The sequence below is a fragment of the Lethenteron reissneri genome, chromosome 20 (assembly GCF_015708825.2).
Source record: "Lethenteron reissneri isolate LAM-NWPU_2019-01 chromosome 20, ASM1570882v1, whole genome shotgun sequence".
Lineage (NCBI taxonomy): Eukaryota > Metazoa > Chordata > Hyperoartia > Petromyzontiformes > Petromyzontidae > Lethenteron > Lethenteron reissneri.
The window spans coordinates 9,901,303-9,923,137 of NC_083798.1; the positions used below are offsets into that span (position 1 = coordinate 9,901,303).

General features: G+C 50.3%; 3 protein-coding genes across 4 annotated transcripts in view; 1 reads left to right on the plus strand and 2 right to left on the minus strand.

Annotated features, from left to right (window-relative positions):
- Positions 1 to 1,669: 1,669 nt before the first annotated feature.
- On the minus strand, positions 1,670 to 9,118 carry LOC133344728 (nascent polypeptide-associated complex subunit alpha-like). 2 transcript variants are annotated; one of them, XM_061554826.1, is made up of 8 exons: positions 8,940 to 9,118; positions 5,481 to 5,552; positions 4,320 to 4,411; positions 4,131 to 4,208; positions 3,856 to 4,002; positions 3,212 to 3,343; positions 1,907 to 2,029; positions 1,670 to 1,764 (listed from the first exon to the last, which is right to left on the minus strand). In XM_061554826.1, exons 2-8 carry the CDS (start codon positions 5,548 to 5,550, stop codon positions 1,750 to 1,752), a joined length of 657 nt encoding a protein of 218 aa, XP_061410810.1. In that variant the 5' UTR covers positions 5,551 to 5,552; positions 8,940 to 9,118; the 3' UTR covers positions 1,670 to 1,749. The 2 variants fall into 2 exon arrangements, with proteins under 2 accessions (XP_061410810.1, XP_061410812.1); XM_061554828.1 differs by having other exon boundaries at positions 8,986 to 9,092.
- A 45-nt stretch (positions 9,119 to 9,163) lies between these two features.
- On the plus strand, positions 9,164 to 14,234 carry AARSD1 (alanyl-tRNA synthetase domain containing 1). Its single transcript, XM_061554825.1, has 11 exons — positions 9,164 to 9,316; positions 10,299 to 10,427; positions 10,627 to 10,786; positions 11,553 to 11,610; positions 11,744 to 11,900; positions 12,004 to 12,251; positions 12,390 to 12,456; positions 12,743 to 12,834; positions 12,956 to 13,010; positions 13,153 to 13,247; positions 13,545 to 14,234. Exons 1-11 carry the CDS (start codon positions 9,278 to 9,280, stop codon positions 13,681 to 13,683), a joined length of 1,239 nt encoding a protein of 412 aa, XP_061410809.1. The 5' UTR covers positions 9,164 to 9,277; the 3' UTR covers positions 13,684 to 14,234.
- Positions 14,235 to 14,251: 17 nt separating this feature from the next.
- Positions 14,252 to 21,835, minus strand: part of LOC133344725 (low-density lipoprotein receptor-related protein 2-like) — a 96,920-nt gene continuing 89,336 nt past the window's right edge. The window contains 12 exon segments of the mRNA XM_061554823.1: positions 14,252 to 14,831; positions 15,443 to 15,517; positions 15,631 to 15,768; positions 16,402 to 16,479; positions 17,496 to 17,625; positions 17,762 to 17,900; positions 18,435 to 18,499; positions 18,637 to 18,724; positions 19,234 to 19,356; positions 19,815 to 19,994; positions 20,697 to 20,917; positions 21,483 to 21,611. Of these exon segments, the coding sequence (XP_061410807.1) occupies positions 14,763 to 14,831; positions 15,443 to 15,517; positions 15,631 to 15,768; positions 16,402 to 16,479; positions 17,496 to 17,625; positions 17,762 to 17,900; positions 18,435 to 18,499; positions 18,637 to 18,724; positions 19,234 to 19,356; positions 19,815 to 19,994; positions 20,697 to 20,917; positions 21,483 to 21,611 (1,435 nt within the window). The 3' untranslated portion in view covers positions 14,252 to 14,762.

A 21,835-nucleotide genomic window follows, 5' to 3' on the forward strand; every position in this document is an offset into this window, starting at 1 on the left:
GCCAATTTCATATAGTTTACAAAAAAAAACGAAAACATTGTCATACAAAAATGTAAAAAAAAAATCTTAAACAATGTAATTCATCTTCTTGGTTCTTTCGGTAAAGTCACGTAGAATGTAAATAATAAAATAATAAAAATAAAACTATGAAATCATTATCACGACGTTTCGGCCACAACGCTGAATGACAAGCTCCAGGCTTGGAGCGACTATTTAAGCTGGGATGGAGGGGCGAAGAACGCCTTGACAAAATAATTTGCATATCAACAGGAATTTAGCATATTTATGGGAAATGCAGATATGCGATTAGTACTACAGTACTTGTGAAATGCGTAGGTTTGGCGAGGAGTTTAAAGTCATTATGCTCGTGCATTATGCAGGATTAGCAGCATCAAAGGGAGGGGATAGGGGTAGCATTAATAAAGGGATGGAGTGTTAACAGTATGTAGCTGCAGTAACTAAACCATCACGTAAACAACTAAAGTATAAACTACTAAGAGGAAGCAACGAAATATGTCCAACTACTCTCCCATTGACATATTTCGTTGCTTCCTCTTAGTATCTTTCACACGACGGTCAATGGTAGTGTATAATTATAAATAGTATAAAATTGTAATGCTTAATACAATGTACAAAGTAATATATAGTATCGTAATTGTATAGTGAATATACAGCAGTGTGATATACATTAGGGTGGGTAGAATAATAGTGTAATATTACAATGTATAAGGTATAGGGTGGTGTATAGCAATACAGTATATAATTTAATGTTGGGTTTGTCTATGGCAGTATATAGTACGGTGTAGACTCGTGTGATGTAAGAGAATAAAGTTTAGATGGAAGCATATATTTTTTGCGACGTAGAATTGTAATGTATTACTTACTGTTAGTAACTCAGCTTATTGTAGAGTATATTTAATATACTGATGATACTATGTAGTTTATACTTTAGTTGTTTACGTGATGGTTTAGTTACTGCAGCTACATACTATTAACACCCCTATCCCCTCCCTTTGATGCTGCTAATCCTGCATAATGCACGAGCATAATAACTTTAAACCCCTCGCCAAACCTCTAACGCATTTCACAAGTAGTACTAATCGCATATCTGCATTTCCCATAAATATGCTAAATTCCTCTTGATATGCAAATTATTTTGTCAAGGCGCTCTTCGCCCCTCCATCCCAGCTTGAATAGTTGCTCCAAGCCTGGGGCTTGTAATTCAGACTGTCTCCTCGACAGACCTGTTCTCCACCTGAGGACGGCTACTTGCGTTGTGGCCGAAACGTCGTGAGAATGATTTTATTTTTATTATTTACATTCTACGTGACTTTACCGAAAGAACCAAGAAGATGAATCCCTGCAGTCACGAAAGCTTTAAATCGAAACAATGTAATTATCCGTCGTTTTTGAAAATCCAGCGCCCCCTCCCTACAAAGCCCGCGGATAATCGATTATCTACTATATATGATCAAATTATTAAGTGCGAGTCTTGTGACAATGTGCAGCCAAGCGTGGCAGAACCTTTGGCGAAATGTTCTTGTGACATCGAATTTCTCTGCCAAACTCAAGGAACAGCAATATTCTAATTTACTTCTCCACCATAAACCTCAGAGTACTAACAACAATAAAAGTATCACATAAAAACAACAAAGCACAAAAACATGAGTTGTGATAAATATGTTCGTATTTATTGAGACACGGAGTAAAAACGTGGAGATGGCAGTCCACTCCGAGATGTCACGGGCACTACATTGTTAATTCCTGTGAATGAAACAAGGGAAGAGGGCAGATAGAACATGCTTAGAATTAGCTCAATGATAACACACAACACCATCAATGGGCACACAGCGGTGCTTGCTCAAACCCTTCACAATTTTGGTGAAGTGTACAGAGTTGTGCTCACCATGATGGCGTTAACAATGTCGTTGCTGTTGTTCTTGAGTGCACGCACAGCCTTTGAGCGTGACACATTGGCCTGCGACATCACCAGCTCGATGTCCTTGGCTTCCACGCCAGTCTCGTCCACCTAATACACAGCGGACAAGTGCAGAATTGATTAACATTTTCCGGCCACATTAAATAAGTTTATTATTATTATTTTTCTCCATTTGATTTGGTCTTTATTCAAGTCTTAGGCATGTAACAAGTCACCAACTGATTAAAATCAATGCTTATAATAATGATCACCAGCTAAAAAGAGCAATGAGACTGGTATTGGATAAAACATCCCAAAGATGCAAATGTAACTGAAATTTACTCAATTGGGATTACATAGAGCTACAGAACTCCCCCCTGCAAAAGCTTGGCATAACCCTCTTTAAAAAGGCTTTTGGGACTCAGTGAGGCATTCCTTGGTAAACAAACGTAATAATAAATAAATCACCACATATCAAGTACAGCCCTTTTGTAATGCCACTACTGGATGAAGGCCTCTCCATGCTGTGCGGGTTGGGTTATAGGGGTTATTTGACGATACCTCACAACACCGGTCGGTGTGGGCCGGTCACATAGGCACACTTTAAATGCATGTATTGACTCGTGTGTAAGAATGTATAAACTATGAAAATGTTATGCAAATGTTACCTTTGGACTAAAAGCATAAAACAAAACGTGAAAAACAATAAAAATAACAGTATGAACGAGAAAAAGAGATTTGATTCACACATTCAAATCACCGTGAATCAGAATCATTGCATGCCGAATGTACAGGAAATACTCTTCCCGATAAGAACAAAATAATACTGGTAGGAACCTCCTGGTTACACCAGCCCACAGGGGATTATTGTGTCCGTCCGTCCGTCGTGCATCCAAAAATGGGAGGGGTGGGGCTGGGTGGAGAGGGGAGGGTTGGGAAGGGCTGGGTGGGGAGAGTGGGGCTGGGTGGGGGGTGGGAGGGGTGGGGCTGGGTGGGGAGGGGCTGGTCACCCCGTGGTGCCCTAATAAAACTCAAAGTTTAACCTACTCACGCCGGCTCGTGCCCGCCCTCACAGTCGGCCATATTTGCGGAATACACCACGCCGCCGTTGACCCTGGCCATTGACCGAGCAACCCAACGTTCCTACCAGCTCCCTCCGCAGGAATGTGTTCGCAGTGTGTTGTTTTGGTCACAGGGTGGCAGTATAGGACTGCAAGACACACAGCGCCAAGGCCAGTGGAGATAAAGCCGGCGTTCTATCGTGCTCATGTTGGGGGAATGCGGCTTATGCACCTCCTCCTCTTCCTCGCTCTCCTCGGGCACGGGGGGTGGCTGCACGCGCTCCTGCACGCCCGGGGCTGCCTCCCCGGGAACCTTAAACTTCTCAGCCGCTGCCATCTGCGCCTGCTGGGACAGGTCTTCAATCTGCATGCAACAGGAACAACAAACACCGCACACAAACCCACACTCGGCACAGAGATCCGCGGCTGCAATAGTGTTGATTACAAGAAACATGTTTTCCATCTGTGTTCTCATTATCTATATTCTACAACACAATTGCCAGAATGATCTATTAATCATTAATTTTCGCAAACTCGAATGCTCATGTGGCTTATTTTACACTTTAACATTCATACAAGTCTAGCAATACAATTTCCACGTCAATGTCTGCATTTTCCATTTCCCACATACTTTTGCCACACATTGCCCTTATAAAATATTTGAACAGCATTTGGCGTCAGCGGGATATAAAAACATTCCTTAATTTCTTCCAAGTGAAGCCACAACTGCATGGAAACACAGATGCAGACATCACACCAGTTCTGTATGTCACGGAGCACACCCTGACTACTGAACCTTTTCCTGTTACGTGAACTTCTTTTTGTTAATTTTGCAGCACCAATGGAACAGATATAAAATAGAATACATCAGCGAACCTTAGCCTCTCCAAAGACGATGTAGGTGTCCGAGGCGGGGCTCTTGTACACATCAGGCTTGGTGATAACGAAGAGAATGTTCTTGGACTTCCGGATGGTGACGCGCGTCACACCGCCCACCTGGCGCAGCCCCAACTTTGACATGGCCTGCAGGGTTGTGGGCACAAAGCAAACCTCAAATCATCAAATAATTACTAATTATTAGTCATTTTCATTGCAAAAAAAAAGTAAGGGAATCCCACAACTATCATATCTGTCTCCTTATCGCTCCTGACCTTACGGGCCTTCTTCTCGCTGCGGCTCTGCTTGGCCTTGCTCACCAACTCTTCGTTCAGCTCTGCCGCAGCTGCCAGCTGCAACAAACACAGAGACATGGTTGATGTCATTTCCGCTCACAGTTTACTTCTGGTTTTGGCATAAAACAGATACCAGTAGAAAACCATGCACTTTAAGCATGGCTGTACCTGTGCTTGCTGAGAATGGGCCTGTGATGTGGAGTCTGTTTGCTCCTCCAATTCAGGGATGGACTCATCGCTGTCCGATTCTGTTCCAGATCCTTTCGGGAAATGACATTAATATACATGACCGTGTTAAAATGGCATTCAAAACACAGCAATCTAAAATGGCAAACTTGAAAAACACTTACCTACCAATGCAGGAGCAATAATGTAAATTTAAAAAACATTTTTTAAACAGAGTAAAGCATCTTCTTGGTTCTTTCGGTAAAGTCACGTGACTTTACCGAAAGAACCAAGAAGATGAATCCCTGCAGTCACGAAAGCTTTAAATCGAAAAAGAGTAAAGCATTTTATCAAAATAGCAATCATAGACATGTGATGAGGTGCAGTAGTTATTTGAGTGAAAAGGCAGTTCCTGCTTGGGGCATCACCGATAGTGGGCACTACTACCTCCTTTATACCATAAAAATGGTTTAAAGATATTCGTAATTTAGATACTCCCACTGATGATTACAAGAGCAGTGAATATGGCTTGGAAGGTAAGCAATGCAACAGGAAGAGCAGTAAGTATCCTTCCCAATAATCCTCTAACACAATGCCAGTTATATTTCATGACAAAGCATGATGCTTAAGGATTTACAAATGCCAATCTAAATATGAATTTCCCACTCAATCATGAACCATTCTATTAAATCTTCGAAGAGTGTACCTTGATGGTACTGCGAGACTACAACATAGGACCAGAGTAAGAATGCTAAGGTATGCAGTCCTTGAGTGTGAAATTATTAACCAAATAACGATATAATTCATTTTCACATTTCAATGTCACGATTCAATTCAAGAATCAGGTATTTTTTTATTTTTTTACGTTCTCATATATAGTTTTGCATTTGTTCTGTATAATACAGTTTTGCTTTCTCCATTAACCTAAATGCAACATTAGCACACACTCTGCAAAAATCGTAGACAATCGATTCTCACATCCACAATTCAATGCAAGTACCGTGAGCTGAAGAATGTTTCAGTCGATGAAACGGTGCACGGTGACAAGTCTGATGGTCATGGTGTTTACAAGCGACACAGGGAAGTGTATTTATTGGGATGAGTGCACTTGGGACAAATGCAACTGAATATTAAAACAATCTATGTGGGAGAAGAAAAACTCACCAGACTCCACCTGAACTGGGCGCGATTCCTTCTGGGCCACTGGGGCCGTGTCAGTCGTCTGGATGGGCATATCTGGACCAAGGCAGAGAGAGGGACAGTAATAATGGGCTGTATTCTGGCCGCTGGTACCTCAAGGGATCTCTACCACACATCTGACCCATTATGCCAAGCTGAGTGGAACATGCCCTCTGCCTGCCCTTGTGTAGATCTGTAGGAGCACAGTTTGCAGCTTTGAGAAATGCCACCCACCACACATGGTGACACTCAGCAAGCGCTGCCTTCCAGCACTCCCTTCTCCCAGCTATCAACGGTGTTCATTTGCCTGGTCATTGTTAAAGCACAGGCTCAAAACAGTACCTTCCTTCATTCCCTGACTGCTTGCCTCTCTATAAATATGTTAAATGTTTCTGTACATCGTGAGAAACGGTTTACACGTTATATTTTAAATCCAAATTGTATTTCACTGAGTAAGCCTGAAGATAAATTGACTAAAGCCGAGCATCTAACGTTGTCCAAAATGAAATGAAAATTGAAGCGTCACCATTAAATGGTTTAGGTGTACGATTTTAACAAGCTGGTATCATCAATAACCATAAACATCATCACTGTCGCGCCATCATCATCAAAGCATGTTTCAATCTTAAGCCAGTGGTTCGTAACCTTTTCGGTATGTGACCCCCCCAATAAATACCAAGAGTGCCCACGCCTCCCCCAGCACCCCCCCCCCCAAAACCATTAAGGCCACAACAGTGAGAGACCACCACATGTCAACACGGTGTTTGTAAAGTATACGTCTCGTGTTGTGTATAAGCGTGTTCTGTCGCCGCAACGTGGCGCTGAATTTCCCCGCGCCCATTGCAAACGTATCCTGCACGGTATCCACGTCGCAGGCTGTGCCTCCCCTCTGACATTCTCACTGGTTTCGAGCAGCTGCCTCACGCTACATACCAAGCGCTGGGTGATCCATTCCGCTGGATCTCAACGGGCTCCTCCAGAAAGCTACGACCAACAATCACCACTGCAGTCTCGAGTAGGCCTCGGCAAGGTAAGGTAATTTACCCTTTTTACCGGATAAAAGGGTAAAGGGTAAAGATGTCGACATGCCAAGGGGTAAGGTAAAGGGTAGGGTAAAGGTAGCTCGGAAGAATTACCCGGTAGGGTAAAGGTAGCATGAAGTATTACCCCGTAAATACGGTGCCTTGTTTACCGCGAAAAGCTCCGTGGCGCAGTCTGTGGTTTCCATTTAATAAATATAAAAAAAAATTAAACACGCTTTTATGAAATGTACGAGTAATGCAAACCTCCACAACTCCAGTAAGTGGCCCCGAAGCTTGCCACAGCGTAAGGGGCCGTGGCCAATTACAGCCAACGTCAGTTGAGCGTGGACTCTTAGACCCAAGCCGAAACATAACATATAAAAAATAATGTTTAAAAAATATATATATTTTTAATGATAGAATATAGTGTTGTCATCAGTATGACATAAGTATACCAAGTTTGCAGTCGATACCACATTGGGAAGTGGGTTAAAATTGAGTTACAAGATTTGAGGATACAACGATGACAACAACGGACAGAGTGAGTTCAAAGAAAGCGTGTACAATTGGAATCATCGAGAGTATTCTATATGAATAAAGCGCTCTACCTAGCGTTTACCGTTATAAACCTTTGTCATGTGTAGTACTAAAGTAATTACCCTGTAATCGGGTAATTTGTATGGGCTAAGGGTAAAAGGTAGGCTCGTTGCTTTTTACCTTTTACCTTACCTGCTAAAGGGTAAAAGGTAGGGTAGAGTGATTGTATTGTGGTAAGGTAAAAGGTAGGGTAAAGGTAGGCTCGTTCTTTTTATCTTTTAACTTTTACCTTACCGAGGCCTAGTCTCGAGTTATGTATGCACACAAAGTACTAGCGCCATCTATCGGTAGAAGTTAGTGTCTTTAATGTATTAATCCGTCGTCGGGGGCTTTAGTTTGCCATCAGCCGTCACGATCACTGTTGTATATTATTGTTATGATGTCAGTGTTTGCTCTGCTTTGTACTGAGATACACAACAGAATCCTTTGCGATTCACGTATTTTGCCACCACTCTTAGTGCAGTACAAAACACACAGAGGGTGGGTGAGGGGTAGATGGAGGGGGTGAGAGGGGGGGTGAGGGGTGGGTGAGGGGGTGAGGGGTAGATGGAGGGGGTGAGAGGGGGGGTGAGGGGTGGGTGAGGGGGTGAGGGGTAGATGGAGGGGGTGGGTGAGGGGGTGAGAGGGGGGGTGAGGGGTGGATGGAGGGGGTGGGTGAGGGGGTGGATGGAGGGAGGGGGTGAGCGGTGGGTGAGATGGGAGTGAGATGGGGGTGAGGGAGGAGGGGGTGAGGGAGGGGTGGGTGAGGGAGGGGTGAGGGGGTGGGTGAGGGTCTGGAGGGAGAGGTGGGTGAGGGGGTGGAGGGGTGGGTGAGGGGGTTGTGAGGGGGTATGGGGCCATCCATTGAGTAGGAACGCACAAATCTGTCAAAAATGGACCCCTCTCCCCTCCCTGTACACACACGGAATTTGGGGGTGAGGGGGTGTGGGGGGAGGTGAGGGGGTGTGGGGGGGTGAGGGGGTGTGGGGGGGGATGTGGGGGGGGGTGAGGGGGTGTGGGGGGGGTGAGGGGGTGTGAGGGGGTGTGAGGGGGTGTGGGGGGGTGTGGGGGGCGGTGAGGGGTGTGGGGGTGAGGGGGATGAGGGGGTGAAGGGGTGTGGGGGTGTGGGGGGTGTGGGGGGGGTGAAGGGGTGTGGGGGGGGTGAAGGGGTGTGGGGGGGGTGAAGGGGTGTGGGGGTGTGGGGGTGAGGGGGGTGTGGGGGGCAGCCGACTGCCCCCAGCAAGGGGACTCGCTCAACAGGGGTGCGACGCGATCGCTCTCCTGGCGTCGACCACCACCGCCACGGCGGGCGATATTGTGGACATGTGTGAGGGAAAAAGAGATGCGTAGCTCGAATAGAATTCTTCGACTCTAAATAAAGATTCTGATTATGCAACGTGAGAGAGGAGCGGAGGGAGCGGGGTGAAATGAAGATTGAAATAATAAACGAATGAACGAGTGCAGGGGATACTGAATGGATGAATGAGTGAATAGGCGATTGAATGTTGTAATTTGTGGAATTGGGTGAGTGGGAGAACGGATGAGCGAGTGAATTCACAGATCAATTCAAATGGGGTGAGCGCATGAATTGACATGCGAATGAATGGCAGAATGTCTTATAACGAATGACCTCCTTATAAAACGAGTGACTGGACGGGCTTAGCGATGAATGAGTGAATGAACGGACGAGCATCGGGTGAACTCACGGAAGACGAGGTCATTGCAAGCGAAGGGCAACATTGAGGGATAACACACGGGGGGGGGGCAGTGTGTGGGGGGGCAGTGTGTGTGGGGGGGGGGGCAGTGTGTGGGGGGGGGGGGCAGTGTGTGGGGGGGGATGGAGCACCTCGCGTTTGGCTGAAGGAACGAGCGAGAGGCTGCGTCGAGTTTGCCTGCGCGCTGCGGGCTGCTGATGCCGCTTGACGGTGCCGCTCTGGACGAGGATGGACGCGGATTGAGAGAGGCCGGGGCGAGGGGCGAGCGACGTCGGCCGTGGTGGGGTGGCGGTGAGCGGGGACGGTGGCGAGGGGGGCGTGCGGGGGAGGGGGCCGCTTCCGGGTCAAAGGGCGCCAGTTCCGGGTCGCGGCCGGCCCGCAACAGCTGGGCCCCCCCCCTCCTCTCTTTTACTCTCTCGCTCGCCCCGTGTGTTTTGCCATCGTTTCGGTTGTTGTCGTTGTTGCGGTAATGGCGTTCATGTGTCAAAAGGACAGCTTCCTTAAGGAGGTAGGAGGACGAGAGTGGTGGCGGTGCCGCGCCGGAACACAGCGTTTCGCCATTAGCGGCACGCGTCTGTGGTGTAAATGTGGTGTTGTGTATCATCATCATCAACACCGTCATACTTCTGTCTTGATCAGCAACATCGTCATTATCCCACTGTCGTCGTGTCGTGATGAGGCCACGATGGGCAGCGGCACAACGCGATCACTGCGCTGGCATCAGGCACAGCGCGATCACCAGTAAGGGGCCTGATCATGACGTTCGGTAACTCACCGCACTGTGACTTTAGCATATTACAGTCATTGTCAGCTGCAGCATCAACACACATACGGTAATTGTACCATCATCAACGTCATCATTATCACTTCCCTGTCATGTTCAGCATCACAGGCATCACCGCCGCCGTCATCTTCATGTGGGACTTGCACGTGGATGATGTGCTGTGTATTATGATGATGAAATGGGGTCTCTAATCCTTGAGTGTGTATGGCCCATATTTGTAATTGGATTATGGCTTCACCTAGACAGTGTGACCCAACGTCTAAGTTGGGGCACACGACCGGACATCTGTAGAAAAAAAAAGCTTCATAGCTCATCGGATTCCTCCAGCCTAAACGATTCAGAAATACAGAACACATTCCTGCAGAGGGAGCTGGTCGGAACGTTGGGTTGCTCGGTCAATGGCCTGCAGGGTCAACGGCGGCGTGGTGTATTCTGCAAATATGGCCGACTGTGAGGGCGGGCACAAGCCGGCGTGAGTAGGTTAAACGTTGAGTTTTATAAGGGCACCACGGGGTGACCAGCACCTCCCCACCCAGCCCCACCCCCCACCCAGCCCCTCCCTGTACGACGGACACAATAATCCCTTGTGGGCTGGTGTAACCAGGAGGTTCCATATTGTGAAGTGATTTAAGAACGCGTGTATTGGCGCCCTCTGTCTGCAAACCACTGAACCGTCACTGCCGTGGTGGTGGTGGTCCGCGTGCAGCTGACCACCGGCGTGCGGTCGTGCGCGCCCGCCGTGCTGCACACGGAGACCAACGGGAAGAAGAAGAAAATTGAGGGTTTCGAGGTGATACTGGAGGACACCGTCCTGTTCCCTGAAGGTGGAGGCCAGGTGAGGCAAGGGACGGCATTGAAGCCCGCCTTCCAAAACGCCCTGTGGCTGACGATTGTGTCGGGCAGTGCAGCCAAGAAGCACCAAAGCGCTCTTCACGAACATTTGGTTGCGCACCTCATACGACAGACCGCACAAATGAGCTGGCGTGGTGTTGATGAACCACCCCCCCCCCCCCCCCCATCTTCTGCCCCTGCAGCCGGATGACTTTGGCACCATTAATGGGCTGTCGGTGCTGCGAGTGACGCGGAAAGGTGGAGATGCTGTCCACTTCGTGGAGTCGCCCCTAGAGGTTGGGGTGAGCGTGGATCTGCGAGTTGATTGGGCGCGTCGCTTTGACCACATGCAACAGCACTCTGGTAAGACTGCTCATTAATGGGACGAACAATGTGTCGTGCAAGCGTTGTGCCACTGTGGCCAATGTAGCTTCACTCGCGGGTTTCCGCACCTCTGATTAGCACGGTTGGCTACGTACGGTGCGAAAGACGTCCCACATTTACTACTATAATGAGCCAAGAATGTCTGTGTCCCGCGCGTGACATCACTCCACGTCGGCCAGCCCCCCTCATTAATACTCATGAACAGGTGACGTCCTCCACATGGACCCCCCCCCTCATCAATAATCATGAGCGGGTGACGTCACTCCACATGTAGCACCCCCCCCTCATTAATAATCATGAGAAGGTGATGTCACTCTACATCGAACAGCCCCCCACAATCATGAAGAGGTGACATCTTCCAAATGGACACCCCCACCATTAATATTAATTAGCGGGTGACGCCACTCAACATGGGGGGGCGAGGCGCCTCCTCCCTCCTCCTCAGCGTCAACTTACAACCCTCACCTCAAAGGCAGAACCCTCAGGTCACGCGATCTTCTTAACGCTATTGAGACATAGAAGTAAAAAGGATGTCACGATGAACAAGGGATTATAACCTTAAAATGAAATAAGTCTGTGTCACCACGCCCTTACAAATTGCACACAAATTGATGCAATGAATATCACGTCGCAGTCTGCTTTTCGCTTGCAAGTTTCAGATTTACTGAAATACACCCATCCTTGGACGGGCAAAAGGCTAGTATATATATGCTGGCAGCTAAACATTTTTTTTCTCCATTTTCAGGGCAGCACCTTGTCACTGCCTTGGCAGACTCCATGTATGGGTTCAAAACAACATCTTGGTAATTGTTGCAAATATCAAGTTTGCTTACCCTCACTGCACTGAAATTAAGTTGAAACGACTATACTGGCAAAAATGGCCAACCATATTGGCATGCTTCATTGTGTTTGTGCGTGCTGCCCGCGGTGGTGAAGGGACTTGGGTAAGCAGCGGTCGAGCATCGAGTTGGACACGCCGAGTGTATCGGCCGAGCAACTTCGTGACCTGGAGCTCGCAGTCAACACCAAGATCCGTGAGCACGTTCCCGTAGAAGTCCACGTTTACGAGGCGGATGATCCAGAGCTGGCACAGGTGATTGCAGCGCCTTGCATGGGAGGGTGGTTGATATTCACTGTGAAGTGTGGGCACTGATGTTGATTGGCTTTTTGTCTTTTCCGGTACGGGGTCCGGGTAGTTCCGGAGTCGAGGATTGCCGGATGACCATGTGGGACCTGTCAGGATCATCGACATCAAGGCAGTGGATGCCAACATGTGCTGCGGGACTCACGTTTCCAACCTCAGCCAGCTACAGGCAATCAAGATCTTCGGCGCCGAGAAGGGAAAAAAGAACAAGACCAACATTTTGTTCCTGGCGGGAAACCGCGTGCTGCAGTATTGTGAACGCAGTTACGCGAACGAGAGGGCTCTGAACGCCCTCGTCAAGTGAGCATTGCTTAAGCTACGCCGCAAATGCACTGTTTGGTGCCATTAATCTGGTTATTAACCTGTAGGTTTATAACCAAATGTATAATTCACCGCAGAGTTCTTTTAAACCTTGTGTTTCTCTGTTTTGCCCTGGAGGGTGGGGCCCGAGGAACAGGTGGAGGCTGTGGACCGTCTCCAGAAACAAGCGAAACTGTTGCAGAAGGTGAGGCCTACCAGTCAGTTGGAGGCTGGTCCTCTTTACAATTTCACATCTTTCAATATGGGTACATTTAGAAACTTTAGAAACCCCAACTTACATTTACGTAATCATTATCCAGAGGTACAAGCACATGTGGCATTGTGCACGGTCTTCCAAACCTCACGAGTTTGTTCCGGCCTGATGTCAAACATGAACATCCCAAGCATCGTTCTTGTAAGTACTGCACTGAGATGGTCAGTCCATTGTTGCTTCTGGTAACCCCCTCGTATTCATTTCCCGTGGGATACAGAGTAACACCATTCTGCTGCGTGACCTGGCCGTGCTCACTGCCAAGAGCTGTCGCGAGGAGGCCAGTCGCAGTGGGATGTTCTCTATGCACAGGTCAGTCTTTTGGTTTTACATTTTAAATGCACCGTTTACTGCACACGCAATCACGTGCCTTTTTTACCTGGAAAAGGTATGTTTAAAATAAAACATGAGCTTGATGAATTTTGTAATGCAGGAAAGAAGGAGACAATGAGTTCATGAATATAATTGCAAACGAACTTTCAAGCGAGGTAAGAGATTCAAATTGTTCTGAATTTGAGAACCGTTTTATATTCTAAATATATTTACCCCCACAGGGTTCATTTGTGAGCCTTCTCAGTATTGCTGTAAACCGAGAAAGTTGTATCGCTGGCCCTCTTGTTCCATCTGCAGGGTGTGCTGGTGTTCCTGAGCGTGGGGGACGAGAAGGCAGCTGGACTGTTCTTGGTGGCCGGGCCACAGCAAGCCGTGCAGGAACTGGGCCCAAAGTAAGACGCAATCCTCTACTGCCTTCCTGGGTAGTAGAACATAGAAGGCGAACAGTGATAGTTATGCTAAACTATGTCAAAGCAATGGCCAATGGCTATGTTCAGGTGCTTACACAGAGCTTCGTTCATTTATGTTATCCTTCATGTCGAACAAGCTAATATTGAAACATATGGATGATTTCTAGAAATGTGAAAATAAACTTAATCCGTTGTGATACTCAAGATAGCTTCAAAATAATTTTATTTTAACTAAAATTGTGCAGGGTGACATAACAGTGTGTGCGCTTCGGTGTGCAGGGTGGCGGAAGTGCTGGAAGGGAAGGGGGCCGGCAAGGGCCCCAAGTTCCAGGGCAAAGCCAACAAGATGAGCCGGCGAGCCGAGGCCGAGGTTCTTGTGCGTGACTATGTGGCTGCCCAGCGGCCGCCAGAAGCGTAGAAGGGCCGTGTTAAGTACACCTTGCCAGAACACAGCCTTTCCCTGTGACATGATAATCAGAGACTTGATAGTCAACACTAAATATTAAAGTTTCCATTTTTTACAAGTAGGGTTTTCCCCACGTTTCTCATTCAGTGGCCTAGCAGCATGGCATGTGGCATGAGATTGGGAAGGAAGCCGTGGTCTGGAACCTAATGCACTTCTCACCTGGAGGGCCCTGATCACGTGTGAAGAAGGGCTCTGGCAGAGCCCACATCTGGTCCTGGGATAGAACTTGCTCCAATAGCCTACCTCTCAGAATTCCTCACGTATTTTTAAACTACATTGAAGGTGCATTGTTTTAGGTCAGTTTCTGTTATTTTGAATGAATCAAATGGGTTTTTTGTGTTTCACTTGATGCAAGCCTCAAAAATAAATAGCACTGAGACACACATACAGATTGCATGTGAAAGGACTGTGAAGATTGTGGTGGGGGGTAATGAAGCTGCGCTTACAAATCCAGAAATCATGGTTGCACTAACGGTGATCAAAAATAAACGGAATGAAGACAATTCAGTCATGTCTGATCCATGTTTTAAATTTTACATCACTGGAGACGACACAAGGCCACGTTTATTTCAGGAAACGTCTTAAGAAATCTACACATTTGGCTGCAATTCAGCATGAAAATGTACAAATATTAAAAGGTGATAAAAGTAAATACATTCATCTGGGAAGAGTTCAGTGCAAGGATAAAGTCATAGTTTGTTTTATGATCAGTACGAGAATGCTGCGCTCTGTTCATTATCTTGGCGCCTTGCAACGTTTCCCGTTCTACACAAAATCAACAGTAGAAGCTCTTATTGTTTCCCATAGCATTAAATACAATTCACATTGCAGTGTTAATCGATCCCCATTGGCCACCACACTTAAATACAATTGTAATGTACCATCGGCTAGAACCGCTGTGCATTGTTCCCACAAATTGCTTTTTGCCCATTGGTTGATGTGACGACTGCTGCAAGCGGTGTCCTCATCATCCGGAGCTGATGGTCACTTCCAGCTGTGTCCGCCGACTGGTGCAGCGAGCGCCGCACGGCTCAGTTGAACGGGAGGGGCAGGGGATTCTCCACGGCTGCCTGATCCACCTTTTGAGGGTCCGTTCCCTGCTACGTGGGGAAGGCAGGGGTCACGGAGGGGTGTGATGACAGCTGTAAGGCCACCGACAAGGCTCAACTATCAGTGTGTATTTGGCGTTAGAATAAATAATGCAGGGTTTTGTGAAATCCTCTCCAATGAAATTGCCAAATTTGCTGGAAAATTGGGACGTGATGCATTAACTTGGCTGTGGTGTTAAAGTGGCACACTAAGCCGCGGTCTGGCAAGCTATCGAGGCGCTGCACTATGACCTCTGGGTACGTTTATAAAGACCCGGATGCCCCTGGAGCCAGCTTGCCCATCGTGTGGCACCATTCACTGACAAAGCAACTTCATGTTCAAACTGACATACACGTACATCACAAACACTAGTCTTATTCGCTCTACTGCTGCTTGACAGCATCGCGGTGTTGACTTGGCATTTCACGACTCATTGATTATTATCAATTCATATGCTCGTGGATAGTTTATTATAATTGACATTGCTAGCGAGAAATGCGCTGTTACAATTTGGCTCGTGTGGTGAAGCGATAATTCCTCAAATCACATGGGAGAGTGGGGGGGGTGAGTCGGTGAATCAGTCCGCGATGAGTATAACCTTTTCTGCTCCAGCTACACTCACCTGGCTGTAAACTGGATTTTCAAAATGGGTTGTGCCTTTTTCCCTCTTTCCGGTTCTCTTCCATTTGCGCGTCACCTGCAAGGCACGGGCACAACGCGGGAACGTTGGTCAGGGTGTGTGTTACTTATACCGTGGCCTTCCACGCAGCGCACGTAGAGGTGTGACTCGGTGACCGCTCCCTTCCCGACCTTTGCCGCGGGGGCGATGCCAGGGGTCATCACGGGCTCCTCGGCCGGTGGCGCCGTCGCTCTGTTGGGCTCGGCCGCCTCGTCGTAGAGCGGGTTGTCGAAGGTGCGGGCGGCGCCGGGTGGGTCGGCGGGGGACGACTGTCGAAATGAGACCGAAGTGTTCGTTCAGTGGGCGGTGGACTCACTTTTCCCCCAACGTCTCGCTGCCGTGTCGCACCACACAAGCCTCCCATGCCATCAACAGCGGGTGCAATGCGATAAAACACGGTGTAAATTCACAGCCCTCATCGTGCTGCATTAATCACGAGGGGTTTTTTTGGGGGTTCATTTAAACTAACAATTTAGGCTCGTACCAAAGCACGTTTTTTTCTCCCTGTCGAGGCGAAAACTACATGGGCGCGAGGAACCAGACTAGTAGGAAGGCAGCCAGGTGGTGAGCCGGCGCTACCAACAATAACCCCAGCTCTTCAGTCCTTCATATCGCAAAGCTGCTTTTAGCCAATTTAGTCAATACATGTGGGAGGAAACCGGAGTGCCAGAAGAAAACCCACACGTGCGATTGGAGAAACACGCTATCCCCGTACAGAGGGAAACACAATCACTTGCTGTACCGCCTCCTGGCAAACCACGACCTCAGTACCCATGGCGAGGGAGTTTCGTGACATTTTTCTGATCCGCCAACCCCCGCTTTCCACAGTGCCGGATTACAGGCGTGCACCACCGCCGCGCGGTGATCACCTTGAACCCGCCGTGGGTCACGCTTGCACAGACCTGCGGGGGGCGATGGGATCCGTACAGTGGGTTCTCGAACACAATGCCCGGCTTGTCCGTCGACATGAAGTTTTCGTTCTGCGTGGGGTGGAAACGGTCGAATTTTAGCGTTCCCCAGAATACCGAGACGCAGAGAGTGGGCAGCCGTGCGGCCCTCGATTTAAGTGACGTGTCCGTTTCACGGGCGACAATCGCGGGGGCCCCCACGGGCAGTAATTGCGTGTGGATCGAGACAGGGCGGATCGGCTTTCGTGCTCTATTACGCATGCCGCCCCCCACTTCCCCACCACCAACCCCCCCCCCCCACCGTTTTTCCCTGAGGCCAAAAAGCTCCAAGAGCTTAAAAATGAATCGGCGTGTAATCTGACCCAAAGTGGCACCAGAGATTTAGAAGTAATCATCCTGCAATCTGAAGTGTTGTCGAGTAGACCGAGGTTTTTTGTTTAAGAAGAAAAAAAAACATTGCTTTCCCGAGAAAGTAGAGCAGTCTCAAGAGTCAGCGATGGTGGGGGGGGGATTCTTGGCATTACTTTTAACGCGAGTCGAGCAGTCCGGAGCCAAATAAGAGAGTACGAATGGACTGGCATGCGACACAAACCATGGGAACAGCCTGCACCACTGATGCTGTACTGGCACACGTGTTCATGCGATGATGGTGCGAAAAGTAATCGTGGCTCGTAACCTCTCACTCGTTATGTACAGATAATAATGTTGTTATTGGATGAAGGCTTCTCCATGCCTTGTCAGTCATGGGGGATGTTTAACCATACTTTTTCAATAGGGGTCAACGAAGGGTTTGGTGGGGGTGGCACAGGACCAGTTTAGACATCACTCACCACTCGTTTGTTGTGGCTGAGAATCACACTTAGGTTGCTGGGTTTGCAGCGCGATGCAGTACCAATACTCCCCTTTATGCGTGATACTGAAGATTATATTATATTACTCAAGACACGAGTTGTGAATTATCTTGTGAAACTCTTTAAAGTTACTTTCCCTTAGCGGGCACTATGCAAGAACAATACGATTGCAATCCCCCAACGTTGTGGGGCGCGTGCGGAGAGAATAAGGCGCGAGCGCGGAGCGTGTGACGCAACGGCCTGCATGGCAGCGTCGATGGCGGCGTCCCCGTGCAGCGCCGCCGGTCCCAGCTCCACTCGCACGTCCGCCCCGCGCCGGAACAGCGCTCCGCCGTCCTCGTCCTTAAACCTCAGGAACCGTCCCAACCTGGCCACGCGCGAGCACCCGGAACGAAAGCAATTCAATTGACGAAAAAGCCAGCGCCGACTTGCGTCGCTCTGCGCTGGCAGCGTGGTGCCGGCGGCACCGGCGGTACCGGCGCCCGCGGTCTTCGTTGACTCACTTGGGCAGCTGAGGCAGTCGCGGCCGGAAGGCGAGGCAGGGGAAGGAGAGGCCGTTGCGGCGGCGGTTCACGCAGACGCCCAGCAGCAGCGCGGCGAGCAGCGCGGTGATGACCACGGCCAGCGCGGCCGCCAGCGTCGCTGCGTCAGCACCACCAACACGAGCTCTCAAACACCGGAGACGAAACCTACGGCTGTAACCACCAAAACGCACCCACTACACCTGACCCTAACCCTTTCCCTAAATCTCAGCCTATCCACAGCCATACTATTCAATCTACGCCTAAAGCCTAACCCCACGCACAACATCACCCGTGAACCAATCAACAATAAGCTGTTCCCCAGCAAAAACATTAGCCCAAGATTACAGATGTCATTTAATAAGCCTAAAAAAACACACACGATGGGCGCATCTATAGATGCGTGCCAATAAGGAGCGTAGCGAGGTTGGCACGGGCCCTGGTGCAAGCAATGAAACTGGGACCCCTGTTCAATTATCTCTCCTCTTCGCCGCTCGCCGCGGTGCTCCACTCCTACCCATGGGGCCCCCCGGTACAGTCACGCCGCCCACACACCCGACGGCTACGCCACTGACGGCGAGCAAGAGAGACGCATCGTGCGGCGCGCGCAAGCCGAGGTGGCATGGCGTCCTCGCGAGCGACGGGGGGAGCTCACCGCTGGACGGCGCGCCTTGGACCTTGGCCATCTCGCAGTAGCGGCCGACGTAGCCTCCGGGGCATCTGGAAATGGGGAGGATAGTTGGGTGGCAGAGTCACGGGGGTGGGCATGGCTGGTGGAAGAAAATTTTAACGCAGAGAAGGGCGGAGACAGAGCCGAGTGGCGCGCGGCACGGGGGGCAGCGCGGACGGTCACTCACGTGCAGGCGGCGACTTCGGAACGGGCGTCGCACGTCCCGCCGTTCACGCAGCGGCACGGCAGCTCCAGGATCACCGGCGGCACCTCGGCTGTGGCCGGAGACGTGAATCAAAACTCTGAATTAGAAAAAACTGCGTGGCCACCAACACAAAACAGGATCTCTAGTATCATAATTATGCTAATCAAGCACGGATCAATTCACTGTTGGATGAAGGCCTCCCCCAAGCCATCGCCAATGCTCTTGTTCCTGCGAATGCAAAAATCCACCCATCACCTGCACAAACGCTGATTCATCACTCCATCTCCACAGTGGACATACTCTCGGGTGTGTTCCGTCCGTTGGCTGACACTCCGTGATGATTCTCACCGACTGGTCATCGTCCTTTCCAGTGACATGCTCCGCTCAAGCCCCTTTACTTTTTAAAGTCAAAATCTCGAACAGAAAGTGCACATTTTCTCTTAATCCATGTGTTTTGCTTGCTGTCTCTCAGTGCCATTCCGAGCATGAGTTTTTTCTCAACGCACTTTGCAGCTATTGTTCCGAGCGCAACCTCAAAGTATCGAGGCATGCGTGTTTCAGCAGCGGAATGAAGAGAACCTGCATCGCACTGGGTCGAGCTCCCGGGGAGGAAGTGGGAGCCCTGGGGGCACGCGCAGCTGTGGCCCTGGGGGCGCAGGAGGCACAGGTGGCTGCAACTGCTGTTGGCGCACGGATTCTTCACTGCAACAACAACGGACAGAAGTAATTTTTTTATTCAAGTTTATCCTGATTGTGCCGCGGCATCGTGTCACGAGACAAAGCCTCCACGCTGTGCTCTCGCAACCCTCATGGTGAAAGAACGGCCCGCACAAACGGACACCACAGAGCTAACCCTGAGATCCTTTCAAGTGACCTCTGATCCACACAGTAGGGGGCAGCCCTTGCTCACGCACGTTGCCAAATTATACATGTTAGTCATGCAGCAGTCAAACCGTTATTTTATTCATGTAATTTTTTTTATGCGATGTTTTTTTTTATTGTAGTCATTGGTGACCGGGCCGACACGATAAACCCGTGTCGGCTGAGGACCTCAGCAGTTGCCAGAGCGGTGCTCCGACCTCTGACCCACCCGGCCACCTCCAGGGCCGCCTTTCGCAACCGTCAACGAACTCTGCACGGGCACGGGAGGACAGCCTTACCGTGGGCCGGGTAGCGGTGCTGCTGGTAAACGCGCGCCTGCGTGAGCCACGGGGAGGCGGTGAGGACCCTGGTGTGAACGCCGCGGCCAAACTTGCTCTGCCTCCACACCTGGCTGCTCTCGCGAGTCGTCCAGTACAGCTCGCCCTCGAACACGTCCAGGCTCATGGGGCCGCCCAGCCCTGCGCCAACGCCGACGCCACGCGCCGGTCACGAACGCGGACCGAAGGCGCACGCGCGCGATCCCGCGGCGCGTCGCCTCGTGCACTTCCTCGAGAGCTCGCACACTGTCGCAATAAGGCGGCACTCGCGGACTCGCTGAGCCCGAGAGCGTCGCGTGATGTTTAACCGAACCCATCCCTCCCTTCCCGCATCGCGAATCCTCAACCATGGTTCTCGGGCTTCGTGACTACATTTAAGTCCCCAGGTGTCCAGGACAAGCATTGTCAATGCGTCTCTCGTGACATCCAAGGACGCGGACACACGTAGCCAGTCACACGTGTGAAACTAACAACCGCTGCGTCTGAGGCAAAAGTCAGGTGTGGGAACATGCGCAGAGAAAGCGCGTGACAGCATCCACCCTCCCATGCCAACCCCTAAGTGCCTCCCGGCAAAGCCCCATAGTGAGCACCCTTTCTAGGGGTCCCCGCTGACAAAAGCCCCCAAGCGAATCTCCATCCTATCCCCAATCCTCATCAGTAGAATTCGATCTGATGCAACCGCGAGCCTGTGACCAACGCCTCGGCCGCCCTCCACCCACGAGGTTCTCCAGCTCAAGAAAAGCTGGTGGACGTAATCAACGAAGGGCAGGTTTCAGCAGCCGCGAGCGTAGACCGAGTAGGCTGCGGGAGCACACGGGCGACATGAGAGGGGCGGGCACGGACCCCTGGAGGCGACGGTGCGGCGGTCGGATCCGTCGTGGCGCACGGAGAAGACGGCGTCCTCCTTGGCGTCGCTCCAGTAGAGCCGCCCGCCGGCATGCACGTCCACGGCGAGCCCCGTGGGCCAGCCCAGCGCGTCGGACACCAGCACGCGCCGCTGGCGCCCGTCCATCCACGCCGACTCCAGGCGTGGCCGCTCCCCGCGGTCGGCCCAGAATATGAGCCTGGCCACGGGCGGGGCGGCACACGTGAGGACCCGGAGCCACAGGGCCCAGGGCGCAGGGTCGTGCGCTAACAACTTCTCTATCGTCTCCCTCATCACCTCTCATACGGCAGCAGTTTGCCCTTCGCTACCCTCTCTCTTCATTGCCCCATCTTCTAATGCGTGCTCCGCTCTCGTACAGCGATTTGAGACACGATCACAATTAGATGCTTTGTTAATTCAAATTGCGTGTTGTATCGCGTAGTTTTCAGCACACGTATTTACCCACTTCCCAATCACCCGATACCGGCAGCACAGATGCACGGTGGTTTTGTTATCCGAATACATTCGCACAACTACTCCACTTGGTGTTGCATGTGTACAGCGTGGTCCTCGGGAAGTGCGACAGGGGTAATGGGGCGATGGGGCGATCAGGGTTATTGGGGTGTTGGAATGATGGTGTGATGGGGTGATGGTGTGACGGAGCAATGGTTTCATAGCATGATGGGGTGACCAAGGTTATGGGGCGATGGTGTGATGAGTCAGTGGGGCGGTGGTGTGATGAGTTGATGGGTTGAATGGGCTACCCAAGCACAGGGTTGAGGGCGATGGCCGATGGCTGCTGTAGGTTCGTGGAGACGATCTGAGTGCGGTATCGCCCGTCCAGCAGCGCCACCTCCACGCGTCCGGCGCCCTCGTCCGTCCAGTACAGGAGCCTAAATGACACACCCACACAAAGGTTCCCCGTATAGCCTTGACATAATCATTGGGGCAAGTGTTGTTAGTGAGCACGGCACTACACATGAGGGAAAGAGTGGCCAACACTATGCCCAGCCACCTTTGTCTCCCCAGTACTAATGTTTACACAGAGCACCAGGTACTCATTTATGGCTAAGTCGACTTAGGGGAGGCCCAGTGTCAGATATTCGTCACTATTATT